We start from the raw sequence: 19,752 nt of genomic DNA, 5'->3' as shown, positions 1-19,752 counted from the left end.
CTCACCCCTGCAAGATGTTGCCTTTGCCCTATCGAAGATAAGGCCTCACATGTGAAATCCCTTCTGGTGCCTTTTCCAGCTGCCCACCTCTTGTGAGCAGTTGTTTGTTCCTTAGCTACTAGTGAGCTGTGTAGCTTGGGGCGCTCTTGTGACTCACGACCTGTAAGACCAACTCTCCGGCAGAGGCTGGTTTAGTTCTTGGTGAGATTTCTTTTCCTGGTTTGTATGGCTATGCTCACATGGCAGAGAGAGAGAGAGAGGGAGAGGGAGAGGGAGAGGGAGAGGGAGAGGGAGAGGGAGGGAGGCACACTTTCTGCTCTCTCTTGCATAGGGACTCAGGTGCCATCCAGAGAGCCTGCCCTCATTGTCTTCTCCCACCCAATGCTAGGGGTCACATATGACTTTGGGGCCACTGAGACAGCGGTAGTGTCTCTGACATATGGTATTAGTTGCCAGTGTTAATAAACACTAGAGGCTTTGGGCCAACAAAGAGCTTGCTGAAATGTGAAGCCTTTTTTTTTTAATTTTTAAATTTAAATTTAAATTAGGGACAAGGTTGCTTCACATGTCAATCCCAGGTCCCTCCCCCTTTCCCTCCCATCCTCCCATGCCCTCCCACCAACCCCCCCTCAATACTCCTTCCTTTCTCCAGGGAGGGTGGGGCCCTCCATGGGGTGTCCATAGTCTGTCATTTCATCCAGGGCAGGGCCTAGACCCTCCCCCAGGAGTCCAGGGTGAGAGTGCATCTCTGTGGGATGGGCACCCAGAGTCCATTTGTATGCCAGGGGTAAATACTGATCTACTGATGACTTTTGGTTGAGGGGCATCTAGGTTGCTGTGTGAAGGTGTGAAGCTTTTTTATAAAAGGCTTGGAGGTCCCCATTGGTCACATTAATATTTGGCATTTGTCTTTCTTTAGTGTCGTGTGGGAGCCGATGGGGGATGGAAAGAAGGTCATTTCTTTGGCCGACAGCCACATCCTGCTGTGGGACCTCCAAGCTAGCTCCAGCCAGGCGGTGGTGAGTAAAAAGAACAGAGGTCTCACTGGCGATCTTTGGAATTGGATCTTTTGGGTTGAATGCAGACTACACTTCCTGGTGCACACATTTGGAATTTTGAAATAATTATCACATAGGAATGATGCAGGGACTGAGGTATAAAGCAGAGAGCTGAGTGCTAGGCCTTGTGGGTTCAAGTTGAAAACACTGTGAGCCTGTCCTGAGCCTCGAGGAGGGTGGCTGAATTCAGGTTCAAGTGCGCTCTTTTCACAAGGCCTCTTTAGAATCACGTTTGAGGAGAAACTCCTATGCAGGCTTGATTCCACATTGCTGGCTAGCTTCCTATGGATTTACATGGATTTTAAAAATGAATTATAGCACTTTCTTGGGAGTCAGTTTGTCTTTGGATACTCATTTTGAGTATTTTGCCTTTTGTAGAGTTAAGTATTCCGTGTATTTTTCATGTTTGATTCCTTAGATCTTTCTTTTTTAAAATGTGTGTTTACAGGCAATCATAATTTCATTGTACTTGTTGTCAAAATATCACTTGTAGAAAGAAGAAAACCAGGAACCCTTCAATGAGACTTTACAGTGTCATGCTCCCAGGGGCCACATTGTCACCATCCATGGGCGGGTCCTCAGGTGGTCATGACTTATGCTTATTTGTTCCCATAATGCTTACTGAGCTCCTTTCCCTCTTGGTGCCTTACAATATTAATAATGCCCCTAGGTTAAAGAGAAAACATGAATGATGATGTGTCATTATTAATATGAGGTATAGATGCTGGGCTTCTTAAAATATTAACTGACTTTTTAAAACTTAAAATCTCTGGCCATACTATGAAGTAAAGTTTGAGTTGGCCTGTTTTCTTAGAGCACTGATAATATTTAAAGGGAAAAACTGATTTTAAAAAGGCAATTTTTAAAAATCACCACATACTGTATGATAATCCCAAACCTGTGGTGACTGTGCCACAAGCAAATTAATTCACAGGTGAAAGCCTGGATATTTAGATAAAAGACAAGATGTCCGGCCGCTTGTGCTAAGAAAATGGGTGTGTGTGTCTCTGTTGCAAGGAAGGAGCAGCCTTATATACAGACTTACAGCACAGTGGAAAAGCCCCAGGTGTAAGAGTTCATGTCATAATTAGAGGTTGATGCCAGTGGGGCAAGACCGGGGCTGTGAGCCAGGACTAGAAAACAGGATGCACCTGTGGTTACTGGCTGACAAGCAACTCACAGAGACCCTGTGGGGACTGGGGCCCAACACAAATCCATGGGAGTTTTTAAGACAAGGTCAGGCAGGAGATGTAGTGCCTGGGCTTCTCTGTGGACAGGTGCAGACCTGGGAATGCACTTGTGACCTCTACCTTAGAAGATATGGGGGAGGGCTGGGCTATAGTGAGCCAGCCCTCCAGTTCCTCCTTCAGCTGTATCCTAGCTGTCAAAGAAATGCTCCTCCCCTGCACGTCAGGCAGGCCCGTGATGACCCTGGGGAAGGGCTAGCACAGCCTCCCGAGCACTCTTGGTGTCCTTGAGCTGGAACTGTGCCCAGCAGAGGCCCAGGGGGCACACCGAAGTTCAGGAGGCCCTACTTGCCCTTGACTGTCCTGTGCTGTGGTCAGATGGTGAACACATCTTCACACCCCATGTCATCGCTGCAGCATTTATGGTGGTGTGATTAATCTGTAACTTATTTTCTACAGAGACCAATTTAGTTTTCTCTCCCCCTTTTTTATCTGCTGTCAGCAGTTCTGTCAATATCCCTTTGTGACCTAGTGCTGTGGTATTTAATACAGAAACCTTCCCATCGATTGCAGCCTCCTCATACCAGCTCCTCTTTTTCTATTGTTTGAGGATATTGCCTTCTGTGGTGAATCTAATCTTATGCTCACTGCATCATTACCTTCTGCAATTAAATTGGAGATCCTTTGCCATTTATAATCATTAGCTGAACCCTGGGGAGGCCTGGAGTGGGAGGGTCTGTGGGGTGTGTGGACAGCGATGAAGGCATGGGTGGCCTCTTAGTTTCCATCTGCTCACTTACCTCCATGTCCCGCTGCCTTCCTGTGGACATCAGTGGCTCTGTCAAGGTGGAAAGCTTCTGCTAGTGTCCACACAGGAGTTCCTCAGTGTGGTGGCTTTTATATACAGTAGCTCCTGTGAAGAGACACAGTGTTGTTTAAAGTTCCAAATCAGTGTTCACAGGACTGTTTCCTTTGACTTTTAGGTTTCAGAACTAGATGTAGTTTGGAAATATTTCTCCTAACATGTCACCTGTGTTTTCATCTTTTTTTTATGGACTTGCTTGCACAAAGTTTTTTGTTTGTTTTTCTTCTTGTTTTTTTTAAAAATATTTTTATTTATTCAATGAGCATTTTATACATATTTTGATTATATTCACCCCTCCCATTTCTCCCAGATCCTCCTCCACCTCCCTACCCATCCAACTCATTTTAATTAGCATACAAATTATAGCTTTCATTATGGCGTTTTTAAACAAATTTTGTTTTTGTTATTTCTCTTTCTACCACCCTGCTATCCCACTACCTCGTACTTTCCCACACAAAAAGTTTTCATTAAAAAACAAATAGACTTTAAGCAGCACAAGCCTATAATTCCAGCTAATCAGGATGCTGAGGCAGGAGAATTGCAATTTTAAGGCTTTCTTGACTATTGCATGTGTTCACGGTCAGAACAGACAACTTAGCACTGTTCAAAATAAGATGTTAGAAGGGCAGAACTCTAGCGAAACGGTAGAGCACTTCCTAGCAGGCCCTGAACTTGCTCTCCAGAATAGCAGAAACCTGAAATCAGTGATTCCCCAACCCCCTCAGCAGCATCCCTGACAGTACTTCCTGTTGTTAGCTGTACACATCGCGTTGCATCCCGAGTCCACCGTGCACAAGGCTTGCCTTTGAGTTGGACCCTGTGGCGGATACAGCGTAGTGGGGCTCCGTGCTGCAGTGTTCTGTAAGGGCCCCCACTGCCCCAAAGGCCCAGTGTTCAGCCCGTTTTCTCTCTGTTCCCTTCTTGCTCCTCTGGTAACTACCTGTCTGCTTACCCTGTCACTATTTGCCCAGCTTTGTCTTTCCTGGAATGTCACAGACTTGAGACCTGACAATGTGGTCTTCAGCTCAGCGTCTTTCACTTTGCCGGTGCATGCAAGGTGTCGTCCCACAGCTGATCAGTGCTTCTTACCCAATACTGTTCCTCTTGGGCACTGCGCTGTGGCTTAAGCCTAAGGGCCCCGAGGAGCCATGGGTTCTGAAGGCTCTCTCATCCAGGTCTTCCCAGGTGCCTGTGCTTCTATGTCCTACACTGAGGTCCATGAACCATTTGAGTTAGTAATTATCTAAGCTCACCCAGAGGGATGATGGAGCCTCTCACCACCATGTGAGTATGACAAGTAGTTTCTTGACTTGCTTGTATGTGCATTTTGTAGGGCACACATAGGCCTATGGGCTTCCTGAAGCGCTTCTGGGCCTGCTCTGTTGGTATTTGCTGCTGTGGCTTCTCTGGCTTCACATCTGGGATGAGTGAGGCCAAAGGAAAGCATTAAAATAACCAAGGACCCCTCTGGTCAGCCTCCTGCAGCAGCTTTGCTTTGCAGAGAGAACAGAGGAGGAAGAGCCTACTGCACCTTCTTTTTAGTAGATACCTTCTTTGGTGTCTTCCCTTCCTGCCTTGTGTTTGGAGACATGGATGATATGAGAATTCTGTGTCTCTAATCTGAGAAAAGCCTGAAAGTCCACACCCATGTGAATGAATGCGCGCTCTCTCTGTCTCTCTGTCTCTCTGTCTCTGTCTCTGTCTCTGTCTCTGTCTCTGTCTCTGTCTCTGTCTCTGTCTCTCTCTCTCTCTCTCTCTCTCTCTCTCTCTCTCTCTCTCTCTCTCTCTCTCTCTCTCTCTCTCTCTCTCTCTCTCTCTCTCTCTCTGTGTGTGTCTTGTCTGTCTGTTTGTCTGTCTGTCTGCCTGCCTGCCTGCCTGCCTGCCTGCCTGTTGGTCTGTCTTTACTCAGCCAGTTCCAGAGGGCATGGGGGGAGGATAGCAAGCAGGCAGAGTGAGTAGTGGTGGCCAGCTCCACAGTGTAGACAATAGGCCTTGCTCTCCATGCAGTTCTCGTGAATCAGAGCTAAGCTTAGACTCTTAAGAAGAGCCAGTCATGTCCCAGGCCTAGGCCATCTGATGTCACAAGAGGTTGCGGGCAGCTTTGGAGGGGGCAGCTACTTCTCACCAGTGTTTTAGTACATTTAAACTGATATGTGCTCTTTTGACCCTCTGACTTGGCAGATGGAAGCAAGAGGCTTAAAGAGGCCAACGAGCCTTCTGCACAGCAATAGATATGAGTGACAGATGAGGGATTGGCGTCCTTATTGCAGCCAAGGAGATTCTCAAGGTCCTCACCTGCCCAGCCCCTGTCTCCATGCTTATGGTGATGTTTCAGTGGCTGGCTCATGACTTCAGTTTGAGTGTCTACAATTGTCAGTAACATTGTGCCCAAGGAGAGTGAGTTTGATTTTTGGAAAAAAATTCTATGGAACAACATGCTGTAAGCTTGTAAGCTGGCTGGCGGAAATGTGAAAAACAAATGAAAATTAGTTTTCTTGTGAGACTCAAATCATAAAAGTAAATGTCTGGACTTGAGGTGGAGATCAGTGGACTGACGTTCAGGACAACTGTGCTGGATATAGGGACACATCTGTAACTTGAGTACTTGCAGGGCTGAGGCAGGAGCATCAAGTGTTCATCTACTTGAGGCTACAGTAAGCCTGAGCTTTGTATGTGAAGCTATCTTCTTTTATAAGCAACTATCTTTGAAGTGTACAGTTAGCAAATTACTAAGTACGTTTCTTACTGTGATCTGTGGCCTTAGATTGTGTAAACATTACAGATTACTCACTGATCCCCAGTACTGGAGTCACAAGTCTAGCAGCTGAGTGCTGGTGTCCCGACTGTAGGGGTATCTTTCTAGTAACAGTAGACTCACCTCCTTAGGACTAAGTATGTTTACAGAAGGGAGCTGCTAACTCTGGAGTTATGGTGCAAGTCCAGTGTCTCCATGTGCTCAATGCTCACCATTCCTCATCTAGGGTCCTCTGACAGGCGACCCCACTGCAGAATCTCTGACTGGAGAGATGGCTCAGAGGTTAAGAGCACTGGCTGTTCTTCCAGAGGACTCAGGTTCAATTCCCAGCATCTACATGGTAGCTCACAACCATCTGTAACTCTAGTTCCAGGACCCTCACACAGACATACATGCAGGGAGGTCACCAATGCACATTTAAAAAAAAAAAAAGGCACATTCCAATGACCTACTTCCTCCAGGTAGGCCCTACCTCCTAATATTTTCAGATCGTCCCCCAAAAAATGGCACCACTATTTTGGAACCAAGCATTCAAAACAGAAAACTAAGAGTCACTTCATATTTAAACCATAACATTCTTCTGTCTCCCAACCCAAGGCCATGGCCATCTTATAACGCAAAATGATTTTAGCCCATCTCTAAGAATGCCAGTCTTAACATTTCAAACGTTCAGAAGCCTCGTGTGAATTTGAGGCCACTCTTAGCTGGGTGCCCTATAAAACTCAAAAAACAAATTATTTACTTGAGCATACAATGGCACCAAGTAAACATCCCCATTCCAAAAGGGAGGAGCAGGAAGACATCAAGGAAAGATTGGACCAAAGCAAAAGTGGAACTCAGTAGGGCAAATACAACCTGTAGTTTCGTGTCTGGCAGCTGTCACACTGAGCAATGTGATGTGAGGGCCAGAGGACTTGGGTAGCCCTGGGACAGGGGTTTCTCTCCTGGGCTGGCTCTGTTAATGCCTGCTGCTTTTCCTTGTGTTGTGTTCTTCTCGCCTCAACATACTGGGATCTTAACTGCAGGGATCTTGACAGCAGCATTTGTTTTACCCTTGCAGTCCACACTGCTCTCTCGGGCCTTGCCCTTGGCGACATTGTCCTTTCAGGGGCTGTACACAGGGATCCTGACTCTGCTACACACTGCCCAGCCTCCCGTCTTTCCTTTCAAATCTGGGTGAAAGCTTCCATGATCCTGCAACTCTCCTATTCTGCATCCTTATAAAATTAGCATCATGTGGATGATGCCAAGGTCTGCCACCAGCTTTGAGTGGCAGCCAGGTGTTCTTGGACTGGTAGCAGTGTCTGTAAGAAGGGCTCACTGGGGTGCTTTGTCTTAAGGGAAAGATTTTCAGTAGTTTGTTCTTTCATCCTTGTGAGATAGTGGGATCTGGCCAGTTCCCAAGATGCCCTCAAGGTGGCTTCTTTTGTCCCATTGCAAAGCGAGGGCTGTCTAGTAAGTAGCTTAAGTCTCTTTAGCGACTGTGTCAGCCTGTCCACAGTTTCCAGTATGCTCATTTTCTGGCCGAAGAACATGGTTTTCAGGCCTTTATGAGAATCACTGTAAACCTGGTTACAAGCAGCCAATAGTGGCCATGCAACAGCCTTGAGATTTCTCCCTACAGGTGAGTCTACCCTCTTTAACTCAGACTTCTGAAGGAATTTCTAGACTGTGTTGCCTTTGCTCAGACCTTAACCCCAGGACCCTCCGCTCTTGAAATTTTCCATATGTTGTGTACTGAGTCATGACAAAATTCAAGAAAAATGCCATGTGCCAGACAATTGCTGCTTCATCTTATTTGATCCTTGTGCCCAGTCCTACAAGGACTGTCTCCACTGTGCACCTGACTTGCATTAGATGATGCCATGCCTCCTGAGACTCAGTGACCTGCCCAAGGTAACTCTCAGAAGCCAGCAAAGCCATCACCCCTGAGGTAGTGTTCCTAGTCTGAGACAGTGTGTGTGTGTGTGTGTGTGTTCATTGCAATTGCAACATAGGGCTTAAGAGAGAGGGTGAGTTGGACAGTCTGATGTGAGGATGAAGAAGACAAAGCAGTTTTTCAGCAGCGTGAAGGTCCCTGCTCCATATCCGTCGCTCTGTTACCGGTACATATCATTGTTGTTTGTCATGATGCTGCAGCAGTTGTAGCCACCACACCTGACTCCTGCAATACCAGCAAAGAGAACCCTCTGTCCAGGTGTCAGACAAGCCTGCGTCATATCTAAAGTAGTCACTGGCTTCAAGGCTGGAAAGGGGCTCCGAGTAAGGTGCTCAGAGCTGTCACATAAGCTGCTCTTGCCTGCATGCGTCGCTTTGTGCCACCTAAAAGTGTAAGCACCCCAGGCAGCCCTGCCCCTTCTTCAGGGAAGCAGGGTAGAGGTGCTTGACTTTCTGCAGGGCTGCTCTGAGCATCACACATGCTCCTGGACGCTTTCTGGCTCAGTGGCCATGGTGGTAAAAGTGTAGCCCTTTGTCTTTGCAACTGTAACATGGAGACTTTTCTGAAATGCACCCATGTGAGGCTCAAGGAGGACAAAGGTCACCACACTGTGTTCACTGGAAGGTGTTTCCTTTTGTTTGTGTCCTGGCATTAGCGACATTTCATCTGAAAATGTTTGTTAGACGCCTTTAGTCATCCCTTTGGGACCCGAGACCCTCAACATTTCTCTTTAATGCTGAAAAATGTGACTGTGTTCGTTGTACACGTGGGGTTCTGAGCTGCCTCTGTCTCAGGAAAACAGAGGTGTGGTGGCCATCCTTGCAGCATGTCCATGCTGCTGCCCTGAGTGGTCGTTCCTAAGGCTTATCTCTCTGACTCCTTGCACTGGGAGTCCATACACCAGCCTGTTGGGGGTCAGGGCCGTGTGGCCATGAGTGAGCTCCCCACCCTACGTGGGGTCTAGTCTTCTCATCTGTGAAGTGAGGGAGGCCTGTGTAGTCTCTAACCTTGAGATCCATTTTCATTGTCTCCCCTTGACCTCAGCTTAGGACCTCTGCTACTGTCTCACACAACCCACACTGATACACACGTGTGTTTCACATCCCACAGCCCACACTGATACACACGTGTGTTTTACATCCCACAGCCCACACTGATACACTCGTGTGTTTTACATCACACAGCCCACACTGACACACACATGTGTTTTACATCCCACAGCCCACACTGACACACACGTGTGTTTTACATCCCACAGCCCACACTGATACACACGTGTGTTTTGCATCACACAGCCCACACTGACACACACACGTGTGTTTTACATCACACAGCCCACACTGATACACACGTGTGTTTTACATCCCACAGCCCACACTGATACACACGTGTGTTTTACATCCCACAGCCCACACTGACACACACGTGTGTTTCACATCCCACAGCCCACACTGACACACACGTGTGTTTTACATCCCACTTGAGACCTGGGTATGGCCCAGTGGTTCCTCCGCATGAACTATCCCTGGCTAGTGACTGGCAGGAGGCTTGCCTGGGAAGACCACTTCCACACTCAGCCACATGGCTTTTGGAGGATTCAGCTCCTGCTGATTGAACCTCTGCAGGGTGTCTCTCATAGCGTGGTCCCTGAGATGCGACTGGTTGGGGGTCAGTAGTGGTGTGTGTGTGTGTGTGTGTGTGTGTGTGTGTGTGTGTGTGTGTGTGTGTGTGGTGTGTGTGTGTGTGTGTGTGGTGTGTGTGTGTGTGTGTGAGAGAGAGAGAGAGAGAGAGAGAGAGAGAGAGAGAGAGAGAGAGAGAGAGAGTTATCCAGGCCACAAAGCTCAGTCTCAGACATTTTCCAGCTCCCAGTGAAGCAGCTCATCCCCCATAGCTCGGTTTTCCGCTCACCTTGAGGACATCCTGGTTGCTACCCTTTCTGCCTGCCGTGGTCTTGACAGCTTCGCCCCCTTCCCCTTTCCTTCTGCTTTGTTCCTGTTCTCCCTGCTGTGTTCAGTGCCTCCCAGGTTAAGTTACGGCTGCCCCTCAGGAAACTGGCCTCCTTCCTGCAGCTCTGTCAGAGTAATGTACACATCCTGCAACCCAGCCTTAGAACGCCTCTATTCTGATGGCCTCCACTGGTGATAGGAAGGTCTGAGCCTCAGGTAAGGGTGGCTTCTCAGTCCCCCCCAGTGCCTCCCCCAGAAGCCGTGGTAATTCTTCCATCCTGTGTCCTCATGGCTTTGCCGCCTAGTGCTGTGGTTCAGACCCTCAATCAGACCCATGTTCCTCTCAGGGTTGGAAGGCAAGTAACGCCAGGTCCTACCTCAGGACATTATGCTTTCTCTCCCCGACTGTCCCCAGCAACTCAGGCCTGGTCAGGCTCCCTGGGTGACTGGCCACACAGCCTCTCAGGGGGCTCTGAGAGCACAGTTTGAAGGTTTAAGTGAATTCATCAATGGTGGGTTTGGGCATGTTTGAGAAGTATGAAAGATGGCACCAAAGTGAACCAGATGAATAGAGCTTCAAATGAAAAATGGAAAGACCTGGGGCCCTTTGATGGGATATCCCAGGCAGGGGGATCGTGCCGTGGGCTTCTCTCCCAGGCTCAGAGTCAAGGCCTGCCTTTTCTTAGCACACCAAGAGACAGTTTTGTGGGTCCTCCCCAGCCCGTAGAGATTGAGGAAACCCCTCATGATAAAGACTGTGTATTGGGAATGGCTTTGATTAAAGAACATGTGTCATTCCGGAAGGAGCTGGCCATGGGGACTTGGTTTCCTCTGTCTCTGGAAAAGCCAGATGTTTGAGTTATTCTGTATTGTTCCCTTCAAGCTTGAGCTGATTGTCTCTAATCACACACTTGGAGCAAGCCCTCCATAATAGGGCTATTAATGCGCCTTCTTTTTTTTTGCTGTGCTCAGTTTTATTTTATTTTATTTTATTTTTCCAATAAGGTTCAAACGGTCTTGCCTTCTAGAGGGAGGGAAACAAAGACCGAACCCCCTAATTGTTCTAATTATTTCCATAAAATCCCGAGAATCTTATAAGCAGTTCAGATTTTTCTTCTCTCCTTTGAACAATACCCACTGTGCCCAGCTGGCCAGCTCAGCAGCTCTGGAAGGAAGGGGACAGCTGAGGTTCACCGCAGGGCGGTGGAGCCCACACCACAACTGCACCCAGGTGGCCACAGCAAGTGACACCACCCTGCGAGGCTGGGACACACGGAGCATGAGGTCAGTGATGTGCTCACACTTTGGATCCCTGCTTCTTTCTCCCTTCCCCTCCTCCTCTGAAGGAGCTGATTGAAAGCCAGAGGTGCTGGGGGCACGCGGCTTGCTGTCTTCCTCTCATTTCTGTTGGAATTATCTTCACCCCAAATTAAGCTGGCGGGCCATTGCGGGGAGCTGTCATGGTGCTGGCTTTGTGACGTCCCTTAGCTTTTCCTGTGTCAGAGGCAGTGTGGAAGGAAACCCAGGGCAGGGCTTTGTGGCGCCTCATAAGCCCCATGGCGACACAGATGCTCCATCTCTGTGATTAGCGCTGCAGGCTGGCACTTTCAGTCCCTAGCCTAAGCCTCCCTTGTGGAGTTGTCTGGCCATTTCTGTGCTCTCAAGAGCCATACCTATTGGGCAATCATATTTTGTCATTTAAGTAATTATACGCAACAACCAGCAGTTCTAATGGAACAAACAAGAGCGATTTTTCTGTTCCAGTTGTGATTTTGATAGGCAGAGGAGTGATGGTGGGATGTCTGTTGCCATGGCAACGGGAGCCTGCACAGGCTCCTTTAAGATGCAGTTTATCCCCTTAGCACACCATCATTTATCACTGAGCTGAAGAGACGGATGTCATGTAATAACGTGAGCTTCTTCCATGGTGGGGGAACACCTTTAATTTTAGTTCCGAGGCCCCTGTGAAAATCTAGGGCTGATAAATAACCGGTAGGCACTCCTCCCCTGTGCATATCTGCACAAAGGAGTGATTTGGCTTCCTGATCAAGCTGGAGGCCGTAGACTCAAACCGTGATGGATATCCTGCTCAGCCCACTTCTCTTTGTCCTCTGGGCTTTTCTCCTTGCCGTTCTTTGAAGGATGTGCAGGCGAGAAGCTCACACACCAAGAAGCAAGGTGCACTGCACCATGGGTTGGCCGCTCCCCGCAGTGACCTTGCTGTGCCCAGGTTGTCCCTGTGACACATCACCGACTTCCAAAGGAAGTGTCGCCATGACAGCAAGCCTTTGCTCCTCTCACTGATGGGGACCCCTTTGGCAACAGCCTTGTTTTTGTCTAGCCTGTCCGTCTGTACCGTTTCTTCTGGCATGTGTTAAAGTTGTGCTGCCAGAAAGTGAAGCCGGCCCTAGTCAAGCACAGTGCACCTGTGACTGCCCCGGCCTTCAAAAAGAATGGGCCACAGCTTTGATTTTACCGCTCTGCTTGTTTCATATGAGAGTTCTTAAGGTTTGGGGCTTCTGATTTTGGGGGCTAGGGAAATACCAGGATGTTGGAGAAGTGTAGTAGATACTAGCCAGCTGAAGATGTGAAATGCCAGGTTGGGGAGACACTTTCATGGATAAAAGGACTTGCCCCATGAGCCTGACATCCCACATTTACACCCCCAGGACCCACATCAGAGCCAGATGCAGCAACACAAGGGTCTGTAGTCCCAGCACACTCTGCCGATAGGGAGCGATGGGAGACGGAGGTCCCAGAATTTCCAGAAACTCAAGGGCAGATTGCCAGTTTCACACAGCAGCAAAAAGGCCTTGTTTCAGAACTTATAGTGCAAAGATAGGACAAATACCTGAAGGTTGTCCTGACCTCCACGCATGTGCAACTGTCCTCATGTACATGAATACACATGTGCACACATCTCACACATTCATAAGTTAATTAAAATGCCTTCAGACTGGGAACTCCAACCTGAGGGGAGGGAAGGAGTTGAGATATTTGTTGCAGGGCAGAAGACCATGATAGGGTTCCACTATATGAAAGGTAATTGTGTCTTCCAGGTTGTGCCCCAACATCCACTAAAGCCATAGCAAATGAGGAAGCCACTGATAGCACTGGAAGTTTGAGTTCCCCCTGAGGAAGAGGGGTCAGTAGAGTGAGGAAAGGAAGGGCCCTGCAGAGTTATCGGGGTCCAGTACTGGCTGGAGCCACTCTCCATCCTCACTGGGTGATGTGACCCTATTTTGGATACATGGCATCATAATGACTAGAATTTTTGGATGTCCGCCTTGTAAGGAGCAGCCAGAGAAACAGGGATGGGGAGGTGGGGGGGAGGAAAAGAAAGGGAGAAGAGAGAGTGAATATGAACATATAAAAGTATACATGCATGCACGTGTATGGACAGTACATATGTGTGTGAAAAATGTCAACATAGTTCAGGTATCTGTGTGTGCATTGAACACATGCACTCTAAACCATTATACAGGTAATTCCAAACACACTCTCTTCACATCTCCTGTCTTGAGAACTGGTAGGGTGATGTAGGCAGACATCAAATAAGCCCAGCATAGCAAACCCCATCATTTTCTTGTCGGTTTTTCAGATTTTTTCTATTTTTCTTTCTCTTTCTCCATATGTCTGCAGATAGTAGCAGCACACTACCCATCACTGTCCTGTCTTCTCCGTTTTCTTTCCATTCTGTGTTTCGAAGCTGCCCGGGCCTCACACATCTGGTCCAGCTTCTGCATGACTGTCATTGTCCCTTTGGCTACTCCCACTCCCAAGAGTGGGTGGGGATGGCTTCACCATTGTGTGCATGTGGAAATCAGAGTCAACTGGAAGGAATTGGTTCTCTCCTTGCACAGTGTAGGTCCCTAGGAGCAAACTTGGGTGGTCAAATTTGGTGGCAGGCAACTTTGCCCACTGTGCCATCTCACTGGCCACCAAGTCACACTCGATACCTACAAGAAGCCATTGTCTACTTGTCCAGGGAACTACACATACGCTCCTGGATGTCAACACTGTTTCTACCATGAACCATTTCTGCAGGGGGAGGAATGTGAATGAGCCCAGGCACCCAGGCAGGGATTCCCTCTGCTTGGCTCCTTCTTCAGCTGGGGGCTTAGTGAGAGTCCTGGAAAAGTGAGGTGGCTACCGCAGCCCATTCGCTCTTGGCATGTGCCGTTCTTCCTCCAGCCAGATATACTGCATAGAGAATGCTCATGGGCAGCTGGTGCGTGACCTCGACTTCAACCCCAACAAGCAGTATTACCTTGCCAGCTGCGGAGACGACTGCAAGGTGAAGTTCTGGGACACACGGAATGTCACCGAGCCTGTGAAGACCCTGGAGGAGCACTCCCACTGGTACAGAAGCTCATTTGCATGCTGCTTTAGGGAAGGGGGGATTATGTAATTTATTTTGCTAATTACTTTACCATTTGGAAAAGCACAAACCAGCTTAGTTTGTGCTGCTGTGAATCATTCAATCAGCCCAGTTTTATTCTTCCTAAAGAAACGCTAATTCCAAATGTGAATGTTTGTGATTTAGAAGTGTAGGAAAAGAAGAAAAACACCAGATTTGGTTCCTCTTTAAACCGCGCCGGTTCAAGTGTGGAAAAGTAAATGTGCGCAGATGTTCACACAGCATTGTTTGCCACTCGAGGAACCTGGAAGCGACCCAAATGTCCATCAGTAGGGGATTGGTTAGGTAAATTTGGTGACATCCGTGCAGGGGAGATTATGCAGCTGCCAGAAGGAATGAGGCATATCTGTATGTGTGGATATGGAAGGACGCCCAAGACCATTCATCCTCTCCAAACATTGTCTGGATGTGTACCATATGCTGAAAGAAAAAAGAATGAAATGCAGACGAGTATATAAGGCATGAAGTCGTGTTTTTAATCCAACAAAGCCTATATGTGTATGCACATACATGTTTGTATGTGTGTGTGTGTGTGTGTGTGTAGGAAGTGTGTGAGTGTAATGTGTATCTGTATAGGAAACATGTGAGTGTGTATAATGTGTGTATGTGTGTAGGAAATGTGTAAGTGTGTGTGAGCATATGTGAGTGTTTGTGTGAGTATGTGTAGGAAATGTGTGAATGTGTATGTATGTAAAGGAAATGTGTGAAATAGCATGTGTGTGTCTGTGTGTAGTAAATGTGTGAATGTGAGTATCTGTACATGTATGTGTGTATAGGAGACATGTGAGTGTGTGCATGTGTGTAGGAAATGTGTGTGAATGTGAGTATCTGTACATGTATGTGTGTATAGGAGATATGTGAGTGTGCACGTGTATGTAGGAAATGTGTGAATGTGAGTATCTGTACATGTATGTGTGTATAGGAGACATGTGAGTGTGTGCATGCGTGTAGGAAATGTGTGTGAATGTGAGTATCTGTACATGTATGTGTGTATAGGAGACATGTGAGTGTGTGCATGTGTGTAGGAAATGTGTGTGAATGTGAGTATCTGTACATGTACATGTGTGTATAGGAGATATGTGAGTGTGCACATGTATGTAGGAAATGTGTGAATGTGAGTATCTGTACATGTATGTATGTGTGTATAGGAGACATGTAAGTGTGTGCATGTGTGTAGGACATGTGTGTGAATGTATCTGTACATGTACATGTGTGTATAGGAGACATGTGAGTGTGCATGTGTGTGTAGAAAATGTGTGTGAATGTGAGTATCTGTACATGTATGTGTGTGTATAGGAGACATGTGAGTGTGCACGTGTGTGTAGGAAATGTGTATGTGTGTGCGTAGGAGAATCTGGCTGAGAGAACCACTTTCCTGAGGACTCCTCCCTAGGTAAGGAGGCTCCTCCAGGAATTTTCCTTCCTGGGCTTATGTCTCTGGATTTGTGAATTCCTTACCAGAAGTGGTGCTGTCTCTGAAGCCCCAGGGTCCTCCTGTGCAGTTCTGATGAACTGGATGAATGGCTGTAATTTGCTGCAGCCTGAGCAGAAAGCTTAGCTGTACCCCCCATGCTGAGCACAGCTTTGCACATGAGGCCTGCTGCACTCTCCAGGTAGGCACTAGAGTCTTCTATGGTCTTAGCAGGATCCAGGGGCCAAAGTCAGTAGGGTCCCTGGCCCCTGAGAGGAGGAAGTGGCTGCCCCAGTATGAGACCCGACACTTGGGAGAGGCTCAGGCCTTTGTTTCGGGTCATGTGACAGTGCATGCTGCAGAGGCATGTGGGGCTTGGTTAGATGTCCAGGTTGTGACTCATCCATGCGTTGCTTCAGGAGGCGGAGTGCTGAGTGACAAGCCTTTTCCCTCTGCAGGTGCAAGCTGACATTTAGTCTTCTGGTCTTGTTTGTTGAGTCCTAAATGAATATTTTAGAGCAGTACATGGTAGATTCTGGTTCCTTCCCGGAAGTCCCTGGCGTCAGCATATGCGGTGTTGATTACATCACCACACCTAGTACAGCCCCGTCCATTAAGGTAAGGGACACTCATATGTATTCACTCACAATTGATAATCTGCCCATGACTGTTGCAGGGTGTGGAGTGTCCGCTACAACCACTCTCATGACCAGCTGGTCCTCACTGGCAGCAGCGACAGCAGAGTCATCCTGTCCAATATGGTCTCTATCTCCTCAGAGCCCTTTGGCCACCTGGTGGACGATGATGACGTCAGTGACCCAGAGGAGCACCACACTGAGAAGTAAGGGACACAGCTGCGAGTGACTTTCTGGGCAAGAGTGCTCTCTGGCCACATATGACATCTGTGTGGAGGTGGTTTCTGTGTGTGATAAGGATGATGTTCCTGTTCTCTCTGCAGTCCACAGACCACAGATCTGAAGGTCGTTAGCTCTGAGCTAAAGAGCATGCAGTTATAAAGGGTCTGCCTGCATGGGTTGAGTGCCTGTGTTCCTCAGTCTTTCTAATGCCACGTGTCATATCTGAAAGATTACTGTCAAGTCTCCAGATTTGACACTAGTAACAATGCGAATGACATCCCCTGAGTCTTGACACTCCCTGTAGAACTATCACAGTGTCTTCAGGATTCTCAGTGGATAGTTCATAGTTTGTCCATTTCCTTGTAGCCCTCAGCTGGCTAGTAAGGTCTCAGTCCAGGTCAGTGAGTCAGTTGGTCCTCCTTAGCCCTGAGCACTGCACAGATGTCCTGGTATGCACATCCCAGCCACATCATTGAAGTTCAGTGCTTTCCAACAGCCTTTTGTCATGTAGCTGTTTCCCATGCTAATTGTACCGTGACTGAGAGTCTTGTCAGGACTCCTGTCTCTTGCACACATAGGGGTCTGAGGTTGCCCTTATAGCTGGTTATCACAGAATTCCTGCCTGGGCTCCCAGTGTGAGCCAGCGTGGGTGCTCTCACTGTGTTGTGAGAGAAGGCAGCAAGGCCCATAACTTGCTTTGTGGAGTCCACACTGGAGGAAAATGCTCTTGTCCTCTAAAGTGGTCTTACCCTGCCCCTGTGTGCCAGTGGCTTCCCCCAAGGCACACACACCCCAGAGATTCATGCCCAGACCGCAGAGGAAGACGGCTCTGGGGGGAAGCCCGACAAGTCGACAGGCAGAGAGCCCAGAGCACACTGCGGGCCCCTGCCCTGGTCTGAGTCCACACACTCCTTTGTTCACTTGTGCTGGCTAGTCACTCTGAGGACACACCTCCATGCGGCTCATCTGCAGGGTCTGTCCCTCCGCTGTCACTCTCCCGTTGGTGCACTACTGAGCACAGGTGTAGAGCCTCCAGCTGTTCTTCCCGGGCACCGTGTAGACTTGGCTTCTGCCAAGGAGGCTGTCTCTCACCTCTTCTGTGCCAGGGGAGAAGCTGACTTGTTCCCTTCGTCTGCCGAGTGATTAATGTGTATGCTGCCCCCTGTGTGGGAAGCATTAAGGAAGCAGGGGAGAGATTGTGGCTGGCAGACTGTCCTGATGACTTCCTGCCACGTCGATGCCACTGAATTCAGGAAGATGGGATTCCCTGCAGAGACTCTTCTTGGTATTTGTCACAGAGTATTCTTTGACCACTGGCAGGTCCACTTGCTGGGAAAGTGGGGGCCTTGTGATACCTTACACTCCAGGTGAAATTCAAGGGTGGGTGGGGGACTTTAAGAGTTCCAGCTGTCTCCTGGGGAAAGGAAGCATTTTGTGCAGGCACTCAAGGCCCCCAGACTGCATTCAATGCCTGGAAGTAATTCTGTGGAATGGGGAGAAAACGCCAGAGCAGCTGTGCCTTCTGAGAAGTGGCCCGTGTGCGTGGGGATTCAGACCCCTCACTCCTTGGGAATGCATACCATGTGCTCACAGCCTGGAGATTCTCTGTGAGGACCGCTTGGACTCAAGTCCAAGGATGTGGGAAGAGGGTGTTGACTCATCTGGTACTAGACCCTGGAAGGCTCCACACCTGAACAGAGATCCTGGACAGAGTCTTTTGTAGCCAGACTCTGCCTATTCTGTGCAGCAAAGAGCTAGCCTGGCAGCTCCCACTGTCCTTTTGGCTCACATGATAACAGCTTTGCTGTTATGCTCTACTAGGTATCATATCCCTGACTCTAGACAGGGCCCTCGTAATGCACCAGACAGGTGATCACCCCAGGAACTCACAGTGCCAAGGCTGGGGACACAAGGCATTGCTAGACACTCATGATGGCTGTAATCACAGGTTGCACCCTGTCCCCATAGCTGTCATGGGGGCTCCTGGGCTTGCCTGTTGTTCCTGCCTTGTTTTCCTCCATGGACTCTCACATCCCCGAGACTCACTCAGTTCTCTGTCTCTTGGGCTGTAGGAGTAAGGAACCCCTGCAGGACAACGTTATCGCCACCTATGAGGAACATGAGGACAGCGTGTATGCTGTGGATTGGGCCTCAGCTGACCCATGGCTATTTGCTTCCCTGAGTTACGACGGGAGGCTGGTTATCAACAGAGTCCCCAGGGCACTGAAGTACCACATACTGCTCTAGAGGCCCGTGACACTGCTGGTTGGTACTTGGCAGATTCTCAGAAATCTGTGGCTATGAGGTAATTCCCTTTGCAGACTGATGCCTCCATGATGAGCCGACCCTGCTTCTTCGGAACTCTAAGGGACGTGTGTGGAGCTTCTCCCAGAAGCTCATCTGAAGCTATCAGCACAGTGCCTGGCTCGGGAGGGAGCCGTGCTGGACGGGTCTGCCCTGTGGCATGAATTGACGGTAGCCCAGTCTCTGCTTGGTTTCTGTTCTCTGTTCTAAGGGTGTTGGGAGTTTAACTTTTCATGAATGTCTTTCCACCTTGCTATTCTCCTGAGATTACAAACTGAAATAAAGTGTATGGGGATGCACACAGCCCCCTCCTTAAAGGCTCTCCGCCTTACTGAGGAAATCACGTAGTTCTTTGTTTGTTTTCTATACCACAGCCTGGGAAGAATGAGTACTGTGGACAGGCGCGTCCTCCCCACAGTGCCATCCTTCACCTGTGGACGGGTGCGTCCTCCCCACAGTGCCATCCTTCACCTGTGGACGAGTGTGTCCTCCCCACAGTGCTATTAGTCAGAGTGCCTGTGAACTGTTCACCCCAGGCGTGGAGGACAAGTACCCAGCCTCGAGAGCCCGGGTTGTTGGTGGTTTGCTGTGGTGTCTCAGTTAGGGTCACTGTTGCTGTGGTGAACACCATGACCAAAAGCAAGTAGGGGAGGAAAGGGCTTATTTGACTTTCACTTCCACATCACTGTTCTTCATTAAAGGAAGTCACAACAGGAACTCAAACAGGAACCAGGAGGCAGGAGCTGATGCAGCAGAAGTCGGCCTGGGGGGAGAGGTGCTGCTGCTCACTGCCTTATTTCCCTGCTTTCTTATAGAACCCAGGACATAAGCCCAGGGGTAGCCCCACCCACAATGGGCTGAGCCCTCTCTGTTGACCACTAATTGAGAACACGCCCTACAGCTGGGTCTCATGGTGGCATTTTCTTAATGGAGCCTCCCTCCTCTCAGATGCCTTTAGCAGGGCTCAGCGAGACCATGGACTGTTGCTGAGACGGGAAGACAAGCAGCAG

At 48.8% G+C, this 19,752-nt stretch overlaps 1 protein-coding gene across 1 annotated transcript in view; it reads left to right on the top strand.

Moving 5' to 3' along the window:
• Eipr1 (EARP complex and GARP complex interacting protein 1) overlaps positions 1 to 19,082 on the top strand; it is a 115,354-nt gene extending 96,272 nt beyond the window's left edge. Inside the window, exons 5-9 of the mRNA XM_005082023.4 lie at positions 920 to 1,019; positions 10,898 to 11,034; positions 13,945 to 14,112; positions 16,258 to 16,422; positions 18,511 to 19,082. Coding sequence (XP_005082080.1) covers positions 920 to 1,019; positions 10,898 to 11,034; positions 13,945 to 14,112; positions 16,258 to 16,422; positions 18,511 to 18,685 — 745 coding nt within the window. The 3' untranslated portion in view covers positions 18,686 to 19,082. The remainder of the gene's footprint in view (positions 1 to 919; positions 1,020 to 10,897; positions 11,035 to 13,944; positions 14,113 to 16,257; positions 16,423 to 18,510) is intronic.
• The last annotated feature ends 670 nt before the right edge of the window (positions 19,083 to 19,752 follow it).

The sequence above is a fragment of the Mesocricetus auratus genome, unplaced genomic scaffold (genome assembly GCF_017639785.1).
Source record: "Mesocricetus auratus isolate SY011 unplaced genomic scaffold, BCM_Maur_2.0 Super-Scaffold_100024, whole genome shotgun sequence".
NCBI lineage: Eukaryota > Metazoa > Chordata > Mammalia > Rodentia > Cricetidae > Mesocricetus > Mesocricetus auratus.
The sequence above is the reverse complement of the archived record's forward strand: the minus strand, read 5'-3'. Positions and strand labels throughout refer to the sequence as shown.